Source organism: Desmodus rotundus, chromosome 9 (assembly GCF_022682495.2).
Source record: "Desmodus rotundus isolate HL8 chromosome 9, HLdesRot8A.1, whole genome shotgun sequence".
NCBI lineage: Eukaryota > Metazoa > Chordata > Mammalia > Chiroptera > Phyllostomidae > Desmodus > Desmodus rotundus.
In genome coordinates, this window is record NC_071395.1 from 95,337,091 (window position 1) to 95,350,934 (window position 13,844).

Sequence of the window (13,844 nt, forward strand, 5' to 3'; positions counted from 1 at the left end):
TAATGAAGTTTCACAAATTGTGGTGATAGTTGTACAACATTGTGTATATAATTAATGACACTGAACTGAATATTTAAAAGTGGTTAAAATGGCTAATTTTATGGTATATCTATTTTATCACAATTCTAAAAAGTTAAAAGATCACTATTAAATTATATACTATATATTTATTTTATAACAAAAAATGCTCAGAAACACCATCCAATGCACGACCAAATAGTATCCTTATCTGAACATTTGAAAATCAAAATTTATTCTAAATCATATTTGAAATATTTATTCATTCAATAAGTAGTTGTTAAACGTATAGTTAGGCATTAGGTGGATAAATACATAAAAAAAACGAAAGCAGACAGGCCAATCTATCACATCTGCCTGACACATTTGTTTGAAGAATCAAATTAAATAATATAAAAATGATTCAAAATCATAAGGCACTATATAAATATGCTTTATGTTACATAACCCAAAATTCAATCTAAAACTCATAATACTCTGGGGGAAAATACAACTTCAAAAAATGATAAAAGGTTTGTAAAACCAAGAAAGAATTATTTTTTTAAAATTCTCTGTGCATTTCAAAAATTAGATTTATGCATTAAATTAGTAGGATGCTCTCTAAGGTTTCCTCTAGCAACAAAAGTATATGATTGTTGTATTTGAAATGATAAGCCTCTATCCTAAAAAATAAAGCCAAAGCCAAAATCCTTTAATTCGGTCATCTGAACTTTTAATTCTATACCTTATTATATTTTATACATTTAAAAACTTATTTGGAATCAAATTTATTTTCTAAGTGCATCAGTGTGGAAAGGGTTTCTCAAAACATCAAATTTTTAATTGCTAGTATTGGTTTACTCTACACTTCTCAGAATAATTTTTTTAAATATATTTTATTGATTATGCTATTACACTTGTCCCATTTTTTTCTCCTCTTTATTCCCCTCCATCCTGCACCCCCCCTCCCACCAGCATTCCCCCACCTTAGTTCATGTCCATGGGTCATATATATATAAGTTCTTTGGCTTCTCCATTTTCTATAGCATTCTTAACCTCCCCGTCTATTTTGTACCTACCATTTATGCTTTATTCCCTGTACCTTTTCCCCCATTCTCACCCCTCTCCCCGCTACTAATCCTCCATGAGGTCTCCATTTCTATGATTCTGTTCCTGTTCTAGTTGTTTAATTTGTTCTTTTTGGGGGGGGGGGGGTTAGGTTCAGTTGTTGATAGTTGTGAGTTTGTTGACATTTTACTATTCATAGTTTTGATCATCTTCTTTTTCTTAGATAAGTCCCTTTAACATTTCATATAATAAGGGCTGGGTGATGATGAACTCCTTTAACTTGACCTTATCTGGGAAGCACTTTGTCTGTCCTTCCATTCTAAATGATAGCTTTGCTGGATAGAGTAATCTTGGATGTAGGTCCTTGCCTTTCATGACTTCAAATACTTCTTTCCAGCCCCTTCATACCTGTAAGGTTTCTTTTGAGAAATCAGCTGAGAGTCTAATAGGAATTCCCTTGTAGGTAACCGTCTCCTTTTCTCTTGCTGCTTTTAAGATTCTCTCCTTATCTTTAATCTTGGGTAATGTAATTACGATGTGCCTAGGTGTGTGCTTCCTTGGGTCCAACTTCTTTGGGACTCTCTGAACTTCCTGGACTTCCTGGAAGTCTATTTCCTTTGCCAGATTGGGGAAGTTCTCCTTCATTATTTTTTTAAATTGTTTTCAATTTCTTGCTCTTGTTCTCCTTCTGGCACCCCTATGATTCGGATGTTGGAACGTTTAAAGTTATCCAGGAGGTTCCTAAGCCTCTATTGTTTTGAATTCTTGTTTCTTGATTCTGTTCTGGTTCAATGTTTGTTTCTTCCTTCTGCTCCAAACTGTTGAGTCCCGGTTTCCTTCCTATCACTGTTGATTCCCTGTACATCATCCTTTATTTCACTTTGCATAGCCTTCACTTCTTCCTCTTTTTTTGAGAATATACTCAAACAATTCTGAGAGTATCCTGATTACCAGTGTTTTGAACTCTACCTCTGATAGGTTGGCTATCTCTTCATTGCTTAGTTCTATTTTTGGAGTTTGATCTGTTCTTTAATTTGGGCCATACTTTTTTATGTCTGTGCACCTGTTACATTCTAAGGGGCGGAGCCTTAGGTATTCACCAGGACAGGGCAACCCACCTCGCTGTGTTCTGCTGCTGTATGTTGGGGAGGGGTCCAAGAGGAAACAATGCCAATTACTCAGCTCTTGGCTGGCTTTCAGTGACTTCCCCCACTACCCACAAACAAATTGGGCCCTTCAGGTGCTGATTCCTGGGGTTGTGGGTTTGTATATGTCCTAGGACCCTGTGGGTCTCTCCAATGAACTCTTCTGTGAGACTAGGAGTTTCTCCCGCCACTGCAATTTCCAAAGGTTTTTACGGCCAGAGGTTTTGAGGTTTTATTTCCTTGTGCTGGAACCCTGGGTTGCACAGTCCGTCTCGCTCCTTAGTTGTTCCTCCTGGTTTATCCACACACAAATGTGGGACTGCCCGGTCCACCAGCCGCTGCCTCACCCACCCAATCCTCCAGCCACCGCCTTGCCTTGAGCCCTCTCCAACCCTGCTGCCTGTCTCTGCCCCTCCTACCTGTCTGGATGAATGTTTCTTCTTTAACTCCTTGGTTGTCAGACTTTTCTATGCAGTTCGATTTTCTGGCAGTTCTGGTTATCTTTTGTTTTTAAATTTGTTGTTGTCCTTCTTTTGGTGTGTGAGGAGGCAAAAAGTGTATCTACCTAGCCTCCATCTTGGCTGGAAGTTCAGAATGAGTCATTTTTAAAGGAACCTGTACTAATGGCCTGTGTTGTGCTAACTGTAGCCAGAGCATTGTAAAACATGAAATTAACATTAAAAAAAACCACTATGGAAATAAGTATTCTTTGTGTGCAAATATATTTATGTGTATAAATGAATTACCAAGAAAGGTGATCAAAGCAATATATAAAAAGGAATAAAAGCCAATATACATCTTTTGGATTTAACACACTGCCTAGTTGCAAGACAAAAGATTAGTACAATCATTGGTTGACTGGGAGGTGAGACTTTAATTTACTAGTAGCATTAGGGGGCAAGCTCATATAAATTGTGGGATAGATAATTCTATCACATCATGAGTTATAACTTAGTAACAGAAAAGACTGGTGGAAAAAGTTTATACTTACATATATTTTATATTTAAGAAAATAATATTCTTTGAACAATAAAACTTTCAAAAAGCAAAAGAACTATCCTTTCTTTTCTATGTCATGAATGGGATGAACATTTATAAATACAGTTTAAAATATTATCCAGCTCTGGCTGTATGGGTCAGCTGGTTGGAGCATCCTCCCATACACCAAAAGGTTGTAGGTTCCATTCCTCGTCAGGTCACATCCCTAGGTTGAGGGTTCAGTCCCGTTGGAGTGTGATGTTTCTCTCTCTCCCTTCCTCTCTCTCTAAAATCAATAAACACATCCTCAGCTGAGGATTAAAAAAATTTTAACAAGCCTGTCCCAATGTTTTTCAAACGTTAATGTGCATATGAATGACCCAAGGATCACTATTGGTTGAATCACATTACCACATTATTTGTGGGGCTGAATAATGGCTCCCCTAAAGATGTTTACAACCTAATCCTAGAATCTGTGAATGCTAATTTAACATACCAAAAGGGACTTTGCAGATGTGATTAAATTAAGGGTCTTGAGATGGGGAGATTATCCTGGATCACCTGACAGCACCCTAAATGTAATTGAAAAAGTCCTTATAAGAGGGAGGCAAGAGACAGAGTGAGGAAAAGGCAATGGAAACAGAGAAGAGACTGGAAGATGAACACTGCTTTGAAGATGGGCTATAAGGCAAGGAATGCAGGGCAACCTCTAGAAGCTAGAAAAGCCAAGGAAATGGGTTTTCCCCTAGACCTTCCAAAAGGAATGCAGGCCGACCTGCTAACACCTTAATTTTAGCCCTGTGAAACTGACTTCAGATTCAATCACTGTAAGAATAAATTTTTGTTCTTTTAAGCCACTAAATTTTTGGTAATTGATTACAGCAGCAATTGGAAATTAATACAAATCATAATTTAAATTTCTTTAAAGAGGAACTTACATGCTTTTAAAAGCATTGTTTACAACAAAAAATACACTATAACAAAAACTCCAAAAGAAATTTAAAAATAATACACATTAAACACTATCACAGAAAAATTTTAATGTGGAATACATGAGGATATATTAGGGCTTTTTAAAAAGTAGGTTATAATATGATATAGTTTTAAAATAATATGAACATATTTGTTTCCTATAGTGTTACAGACTGAATTCTTCCCCAAACTGATATGTTGAAGCCCTAACATCCAATGTGACTGTATTTGGAGATTGGGTTTTTATGAGGTAATTAACATTAAATGAGGTCACAAGAGTGGTACCCTCATGATAGGATTAGTGCCCTTATAAGAGACACCTGAGAGGTCACTCTTAATCTCTCTCTCCCTGTCATCTAAGGACACAGCAAGAAGGCAGCCATCTACAAGCTAGTTTTATATCTCACCAGAAACTTACCATGCTAGCACCTTTATCTTGGACTTTTAGCCTCCAGAACTGTGAGAAAATAAACTTATTTTAAGGCAACCAATCTATGGTATTTTGTTATGGCACTCCAAGCTATGGCAGATTTTAGTACTGGGAAGTGGGGTACTGCTATTACAAATACCTAAAAGTTTGAAGAGGCATTAGAGGTGGATAAAGGTGGAGGCTGGAAGAGTTTGGAGATGCATGTTAGATATATGGATGTTAAGAGAAATTTTGGTGAGTCTCAGATGGAAAGGAGGAACATGCTAATGGAAACTGGCAGAAAGATGATCCTTGTTATAAAGTGGCAAAGTACTGAGCTGAACTGTTTTCTAGTGTTTTATGGAAGACAGAACTTTCATCTGGTTAATTTAGCTGAGGTTTCTAAACAAAGTATTGAAGAACTGGCTTGGTTCTTCCTGACTACTTATAGTAAAATGCAAAAGGAGATGTGAATTAAGAACAGAAATTGTTAAGCAAAAAGGAAAAATTTCAGCCTATCCATATTGCAAAAAAATAGATAGCATATTCTGAAGAGAACATTACAGGTATGGCTGGACCATCATCCCATAAGGAGCCTATGGAATTATATGAGCAGAAAGAATGCCAGTTTGAAATGAAGTGGACGGAGATCGGACAAACTGAAGGAAGGCTGTTGGACTTCTTAGATTTGACAGGACTACAGAGAGCGATTTAGCTACAAGCATGAGCTATTCCTCAAGAAAGAAAAATTCCCCAAAGGCAATTCAAAAGGTCATCAGAGCTACTGCCTCAGTTTCAACAGCCACACAGCATTTGCCAGAGGTTTAGGGACTAGATCTGGCAGAGCCTTGGGAGCAGGACCCCAATGTAAAGCTGTAGGGGTGATGCTGCCACCCCAGTTGACCTGGAAGGCAGAATATTAAACCAAAGAGGATTATTGATGAGCCTTAAGATCTAATAAACTTTGCCTTGTTAGATTTTGGACTTGCTTGGAACCCATCACCCCTTTCTTCCTTCTGATTTCTCTCTTGTAGAGGGGGGACTGTCTACTCCATGCTCTCCCACCATTGTAGCTTGGAAACACTTGTCTGGTTTCACAGGTTCACATCTAGAGAGATGACAGGAAGAATTGTACCTTGAATCTCACTCATCTGAGTTAGAGGATATTTAAATGACACTTTGGACTTTGGAATGAGTTAAGAGTTTTGGAGTGGTTGGGATGGAATGTGTATGTTGCATGTGAGGACGTGAATTTTGGGGACCAGGAGCAGAATGCTCTAGACTGTATTACATCCTCCCAAAATTCCTATGTTGAAACTCTTGAACCTCCAATATGACTATATCTGGGTAGGGCAGGGCTTTTAGGAGGTTATGTTGAATAAGATCATATGGTGGAGTCCTAAACTGATAGGATTGGTGACCTTGTAAGAGGATGAAGAGAGAAAAATCTCTCTGCATGAGCATTCACCAATGAGAGGCCTTTTGAGCACCCAATGAGAAGGCAGCTGCCTGCAAGGAAGAGAGCTCTCACCACAACTAGACCATGCTGGCAGGCACGCTGATTTCAGACTTCTAGCCTCTAATATTATGAGAAAATTCTGTTTTAATTATATTCTTTTACTATTGCAACCCCAACAGACTAAGATTTAAGTCTATTTTATATTTGTAACTAAAAAGTAAGTATCTTTTTAACAATAGCAACCAGAACAACTGGAAACAGAACTACACTGGGCTTTGTCTATATTCAGGGTCCTATAGTTTTTAAGTTCTTTATGAGATCCTACTGTATATGATGCCTGGTAACACTGACATTCAGCACTTACAACCCCCACCCTTGATTTCATGATTAGAGCAAACCAAATATAAAATGAGCACTTTTTTATAATGACTGTACTAATTATAATAAAAACATATGCATTAAAGCCCTAACAAATAAGATAGTTACAATCAGTTATCCTACATTAATCATTTAAAATTAGTGTTATATAATTAGGATGACCACATGCCTGATTTGCTAGGAAGAATCTGCATCAAATTTTGCGTTAAGCTTGAACATTCCTCCATGGAAATATTTGGATGATTCAGAAGGCTTTCCGGGATGATGCAATGAGTGCAGCGCAAATAAAGGACATCCTGGTTTATGTCCACTGCCCTGGTGTAATTGTCAGCGGTGCCCACTTTCACTCTCAAAAAGTCCTGGCAAAGTTTGCTTGTCCTACGCTTAGTCAATTACATAGTAATCAAGTATTTTGAATTTTATGAATTTAGTGTTCAGTCTGGGGCAGAAAATACGGTCGTCACAGTATATAATAATCAATTATTTCACCTTTATCTTAGAATTTTCTTCCACTGGGAACCAAAGTAAATTTTGTGAATGAATTGAGAAGAACCAGGTGCTAAAACATTTTTAGATTATTTTTAAACCACTCAATCCAAATTTTTAATTTATTTAAGCAGTATTAAGATTTTTCAGAGGAAAATGTAGATACGCCTAGAATTCTAGAATAACACCATTTTTCAAAAATGTAAAAATGATTACCTGTGATCTTATTGACTAGTCTGGAAGATATATGTTCCAGACAATCTCTCAATGAAATTAACAGCTCCAAAGTCCGTCATTTAACATTATAAAATAAATTAAAAATAGCCCTGGTCAGGTGGCTCAGTTGGTTGGAGCATCATCTCATACACCAAAAGGCTGTGGGCTTGATCCCATCAGGGTACGTGCAGGAGGCAACCAATCGGTATCTCTCTCACATCCCTGTTTCTCTCTCCCTTCCTCTCTCTCTATAACATCAGTAATATATCCTCAGGTGAAGATTTTTTAAAAAATTTTTTAATTATAAGCAAATGGCTTAGATTTTAGAATTGAGGTCACTAAAATCTGATTAGTCATCTAAATGTGTATGCTACCCATAAAACTGAATATAATGATATGCTGACTCAGTGTGCTAGGTTTCCTTTATAACAATAAAACGGGTCATTTTAGAACCATCAAAGCTCCATTAAAGGAAAAGAATGCAAAAGGAATGTAAAAAAAATCTTTTCTTCCTCAGCAATTAGTAAAGAGGAAAAACAGCCTGATTGGCCACATAAGATCAGCTTTCCAAACTTGCAAAATATAATACCTATATCATCTCTACTGAATGTTACTAAAAATTAAAACAGGGCACACTTTAATTGTAGAACACTGCTTTAGAAAAACTTTCAGGGAATCACATTCATTAAGTATACATATGTTTACTTGTTATATTCCTGATTCATTTATGCCATAGTGTGTGTTTACATTTTAAAGAATGAGTCTACTTGTAAACACTGCATCTCACACAATCAATACATATTGAGGTCTGTCCAGAAAGTATCCAGCCACGTCGTATGAAAAAGACACATTTATTGAAGATACAAGATATAAACACTGCACACAGGACAATGATGCCCCCGTCCCCTTTAAAGTAGGCACCATTTGGGACCTCACACAGTTCTCCCAGCATCTCTTCCACTGTTCAAAACACTGCAAAATCCTTTGTTGGAATTGCCATAACTGCCCCATTGTATTTTCCTGAATCTCTTCCCTTTCAAAGATGATGAGTTTTGCTAAAACCCAGAAGTCTCAGAGTGCCAAATCTGCGCTGTAGGGGGGCTCAGTCACCTGGGTCACCGATCTTTGTTGACTACAGCCCCTACACATTCAATATTCTCAGGTGTTCTGCTGGTTGCAGGCCTTCTAGAATGTGGATCACTTGTAACAGATTCTCAGCCAACTTTGAAGTGTTTATGCCACACCTTTATTTGCGCTGCACTCATTGCATCATCCAGGAAAGCCTTCTGAATCATCCAAATATTTCCATGGAGGAATGTTCAAGCTTAACACAAAATTTGATGCAGATTTGTTCCTCTACTTGCTCATTTTGAGTGTGATGGCCACACAGCACACATGCTCACTCAATGGCGTCTACCACACCACTGACCTGTACATTGAAGTCATCATTGTTCATGTATGTGCATTCCAGTCCACTCCTCTTGGCTGCCAGGTTACATGGATGTCATGCAAACCATTCTCATATTAGCAATGACTAAACTTTTTTCAGACAGACCTCATATATACACACACACACACACACTCACACTGTGAGACTAGTCTTTGGATTCCTGTTCTTCCTCGGATTCTCGTGACCGTTTCCGGGAATTCAAGGAATCTTCTGTTTGCATTGAAGATGCAGGGGCAACAACAGCATCTCTAAATCCCTGAGGCTGAGAGATGGAAAAATATGCAAGGATGCTTTAAGAACATCTAAAATAATGATTGGTCTTCCAAACATTTTAAGTAATTGATAAGAGAGCTACTTTATTCTGGGAATAGAAGTCATCAACCACTATAAATAAAGAGGACAAATGCCCAAGCCTTTAATACTTGTACTAAAGTATTTTATATCTGGAGTATTTTATATACATTTATTTATATGCACACACACACACACACAGAAACAACACTGCATTATAAAAATGCTCTCTAAAAGACAACCCTTACAAACCTCATGGTGACACTACTGGGAGAAGTGAAAGGAAATAACATGTAATAACTACTTGGGTGTTTTACAAATTTATTTTCACAATTTAATACTCTAAAATAAAGTTTTCCAATTAGAATACTTTTATTGTACCTAGGCAGAGCAAAGACTAAGCAGATAGCTCAGTTTCAGAATCTCTGTTTCTGTTTTTGTCCTTAAAATATGAGATGCCAAGAATATATCTGGCTCAAAACTATTGATAAATACGCATATTTCAGTCAAAAATGTATGTTCTATAATGTACAATTATAGGAAAATTAACATTTTAAAATGGTATATATTTGGTGGCTATGACAGACCTATAATATCAACAGACCAAAATGAGTAAGGTTGGTAGTTGGTCTCATGAAAATCCTTAACAACTTTCACATTAAAAATATTTAATATCCTGACATTACATATGGCATGGAACATATTACCCTACAAAAAACTATTTCTTAAGTTCTTAAAAATAAATTTCAGCCCTGGCTGGTGTAGCTCAGTGGATCGAGTGCTGGCCTGCAAACCGAAAGGTTGCTGGTTTGGTTCCCAGTCAAGGCACATGCCTGGGTTGCAGGCTGAGTCCCCACCTGGGTGTGGTCTCTCTTGCACGCTGATGTTTCTCTCCCTCTCTCCCTGCCTTCCCCTCTCTCTAAAAACAAATAAATAAAATCTTTTTAAAAATTTCAGTTCAATTATTACGTGTGTGTGTGTGTGTGTGTGTGTATCGATATTGGGGGATAATTCTAAGTATCAAAAGCTGTCCTCAAATTGGCTTGCTGCCTGGAGAAGTTAACAAAAGCAACTTATAAATATTCTCTTTAGATAATTATAGCCCACCAACACCAAAATCACACCCTAATCAAATAATACTGACTGTGATTTGAAACAGTACTGTAGATTCCTTCTGGCTTGGTGATTTGTACAATGTTGCCAACCTGCTTAGAGAAAAAAATATACAAAACACATGATCTTAATTAATTAGTTCAGGTGACTGATTTGATAACATAAATTTATAGTTTTAATAAAATTGTATTATTTTGTTCTCTAAGGACACACAAAGCAAAAATAATCAGAAGTACTCCCTTCAACCAATAGCTACATGTATGCATGCAACAATTATTACATATATTGTAATAATATGCTATTACATTAACAAAATACTTGTTTATATAAGTGAAATTTTAAACCAACCTACAAGTCCAATGACTGATTCAAATAAACCAGCAATTTTCAACCAGTGCACTGCAAGAATCTTTAAAACGTAATACCTGTTTATTTAGTCAGGGGTACTGACCTCTTTTCCCTTAGATTGTCAAAGAAATACAACACAGTAGCCATCTGGTGTGAATGAATCAAAAGTATACCAAAAGTATTTTTTTCATCAGATCAGCAAAAAATATATTTTGATGTCACAGAATTTTAGTAATTAGTTTATTGTGCCATGAGCTGAAAAAGGTTGAAAATTGCTGAAATACACTATTTTGTACATGACAAGATACTATTTATGCTTAAGAAAATACAGTGGGGAAAATATTTAATGAGATAGGAAAATATTAATAATATAAAAGTTATGCCGTATGATCCCACGTTTATGAATACATATATAGACATATATAGAAAATTATAGAAGGCTACAATAAAAAAGACACATTGTTATTACAAGGTAAAGGTTGTTTTTTTAAGCTATATTCTTCAAACTTTCTGCAGTAATTGTGTTTTGGGGGGTGTTGTAACTATTAAGACAATTTCTTGGGATATACATAAGTATGTTCCTCATACTAATATACTCATAATATACTAATACAAATAAGTTAGCAAGACACATTCTTTCAAAATAATTATGTCCAAAAATATCACTGTCATGAGAGAACAAAGTCTGTTTAGGCAGGATTTCATTATGTAGTCTACAAAGTGAGTAACATAAAACTAAAGCTGAAAGTAATTGAAAAATAAAATTCTAAGCTCTTACTATGTTCAAATAGTATAACAGCAACAGATATAAAAGCAAAACCTTTTAAAGTGCCTTTTAAAATTGCTTTAAAAGTGACATAACTTATTCACAATAGCCAAAAGCTAGAAGCAATCCAAGTGTCTTGACAGATGAATGTATAAACAAAAGGTGGCATATTTATATAATGGAATATTATTCAGTCTTAGGAAAGAAATTCTAACACATGCTACAGTAAACCTTGAGGACATTGTGCTAAGTGAAATTACATGAGTCACAATAGGACAAATTTTGTATGATTCCACTTATTTGAGGTGCCTAGAGTAGTCAAATTCATAGAGACAGAAGTAGAATGGTGGTTGCCAGGGGCTGGTAGGAGGGGAGAATGAAGAATTAGTGTTCAACGGGTACAAAGTGTCAGTACAGAAGATGAAAAAGTTCTGGAGATGGTTGGTGGTGATGACTCTACAATTGTGAACATACTACATGCCACTGAAGTGTACACTTAAATGGTTAAAATGGTAAGGTTTACGTTATGTATACTTTACCACAATTTAAAAAAACTGATATAACTGCACTAACTTAGAGAAAAATAATAAACTCTCAGAGTTAAAAGGATCATTCATTTACATATAATATAACGTTGACTTGTTTTCAAAGACAACTCAAAAAGTTTATGATTTGTTGCTTTATTAATTTTGAAACTGCCCCTCTACCCAGGCACAATTCAAAAGAGAAGCAGTCAGAGATCATGGTCTATTAGCTCAATGTTTTAGGTTTGTACTTTTAGGAATGAAAACAGCAGAATCCAAAATGTCATTTACTCTACAATTGTAACTGTATGCATAAAGAAAATACCTGGCAAGTAATATAAGAATAGTTATAATAGGGAGTGAGTATAATTTTTACAATGCTTTTAGAGTTGATATTCCATCTTTAATGCAAAATATAACAGAAAAATAAAAGCATCGTATATTTTAACCCACCCTATTAAAAAAATCTCTTTGTGATTCAATATAACAAAAATTAGCTAACCTTCTGAAAAATTAGTATCTAATACCATGTTCAAAAAGGGACCTAGTTCTTCTGACTTTTCTAAAAAAAAAAAAAATGAAAAATTAGATAAGCTTTAAAGAAGCACTTACATATTCATTGAGAATCCTAAAGTCAAATGGGCATTAAGTGTTCAGGTTGAAAATCTTCCTTAAATTTCTAAGTAAAAATTAAATTGTATATTTCATGTCTGCATCTCAAGAGATCTTTTCAAAAAACAAACTAAACCAAAGAATCACTTGGCTCATGTCCCCAGCTGAGATGAAGCTTAACATATGGCTGAACTACGTAGTTTGGGTCAGAAAGAAACAAGACAGAAGCACAATTTGTGCTCTAAAGCTGAGTACACATATGAAATACTATGTGGGGGTGTTGCTATATTACTCCACTCTACCACCAGATCTTCTTGGCAAAGAGTGGTATAATTCTGAACAATCTCAGTCTCATAAGACTATGAATATGTAAGTTGAAGGAAAACCTGTACAATACACAGGATAGAGACAAAAGTATCTTTTAATAACTGTTGGAATATTATTCCATTATTAGTCAAAGGGTAAAAATCAGGTATTGCTCGTGAAGGATGGGGACACTATGTCATGAGATGGGATACTTAAATTCAATTCTCTTCAATAACTTTGATAGCTAGTCAAAGTTTTTAGTTTTCTGCTCAAATTGAAAGTGTTTATTTTCATAACAATTTTTCCCCACTGTGAATTTCTATTTCCATTGTTTCAAGACAAACTAAAATTTAAACCACATACAAGATTTCATGCAACAGGTAGAAATGCTTCACTTCCTCACACAACCAAAAAAAAGATAACCAATTTAAAAACAATAAACAACCAGAAGTGCCAGAAAATCAAACTGCATGCAACTCCAACAACCAAGGAGTTAAAAAAACATTCATCCAGACCAGTAGGAGCTGAAATGGGAGCTGGGCAGTCTAGTGGAGAGGACATGTGCCAAGGCAGCAGATCACGTGGGTGAGGCAGGGCTGGCTGGATGGGAACCTAAAGACTTAAAACTAGCTGAAAAATACTGCACGGGTTACAACAGTGGGAGAAACTCCCAGCCTTGTAGGAGAATTCATTGGAAAGTAGGCCTAGGGCGGAACAAGCAAGCAGCATTATTCCCTCTATGACCTCTCCCCCATAGACAGTGCCACAACGCAGCCAAGAGGGTTGCCCCACCCTGGCAAATACCTAAGGCTCTGGCCCCTTACAACAGGTGCACAGAGACAAAGAAATATGGCTCAAAAGAAAGAACAGATCAAAACTCCAGAAAAAGAGCTAAGTGATGAGGAGATAGACAACCTATCTGATGCAGAGTTCAAAACACTGGTAATCGGCATGCTCATAGAACTAATTGAGCTAGGTTGCAAAAATGAAGGAAAAAATGAAGGCTACCCAAAGTGAAATAAAGCAAAATATACAGGGAACCAACAAGAAGGGAAGGAAACAGGGACTCAAATCAATGATCTGGAACAAAAGGAAGAAATAAACATTCAGCCAGAACAGGATGAAGAAACAAGAATTCAAAAAAATGAGGAGAGGCTAAGGAACCTCTGGGACAAGTTTAAGCACCCTAACATCCAAATCATAGGGGTGCCAGAAGGAGAAGAACAAGAGCAAGAAATTGAAAACTTGTTTGAACAAATAATGAAGGAGAACTTCCCCAATCTGGCAAAGGAAATAGACTTCCAGGAAGTCCAGGAAGCTCAGAGA

The 13,844-nt window shown here is 36.3% G+C and overlaps 1 protein-coding gene across 5 annotated transcripts in view; it reads right to left on the minus strand.

Moving 5' to 3' along the window:
* Nucleotides 1–1,162: 1,162 nt before the first annotated feature.
* The window catches only part of RAD51C (RAD51 paralog C), a 32,063-nt gene continuing 19,381 nt past the window's right edge, over nucleotides 1,163–13,844 (minus strand). Inside the window, exons 8-10 of one of the 5 annotated variants that reach the window (XR_008425194.1) lie at nucleotides 9,994–10,054; nucleotides 8,538–8,820; nucleotides 1,163–3,474 (exon numbers count right to left, since the gene is read on the minus strand). Coding sequence is in view for 4 of the 5 variants with exons in the window: in XM_045182572.2 (XP_045038507.1) it covers nucleotides 8,704–8,820; nucleotides 9,994–10,054 (178 nt within the window). In the remaining variant the exon portion in view is untranslated. Of the gene's footprint in view, nucleotides 3,500–7,340; nucleotides 7,357–7,598; nucleotides 8,821–9,993; nucleotides 10,055–13,844 lie in introns of those variants that run through there. The other 4 variants (XM_045182572.2, XM_053911884.1, XM_024573265.3 and 1 more) reach the window with 4 other exon arrangements.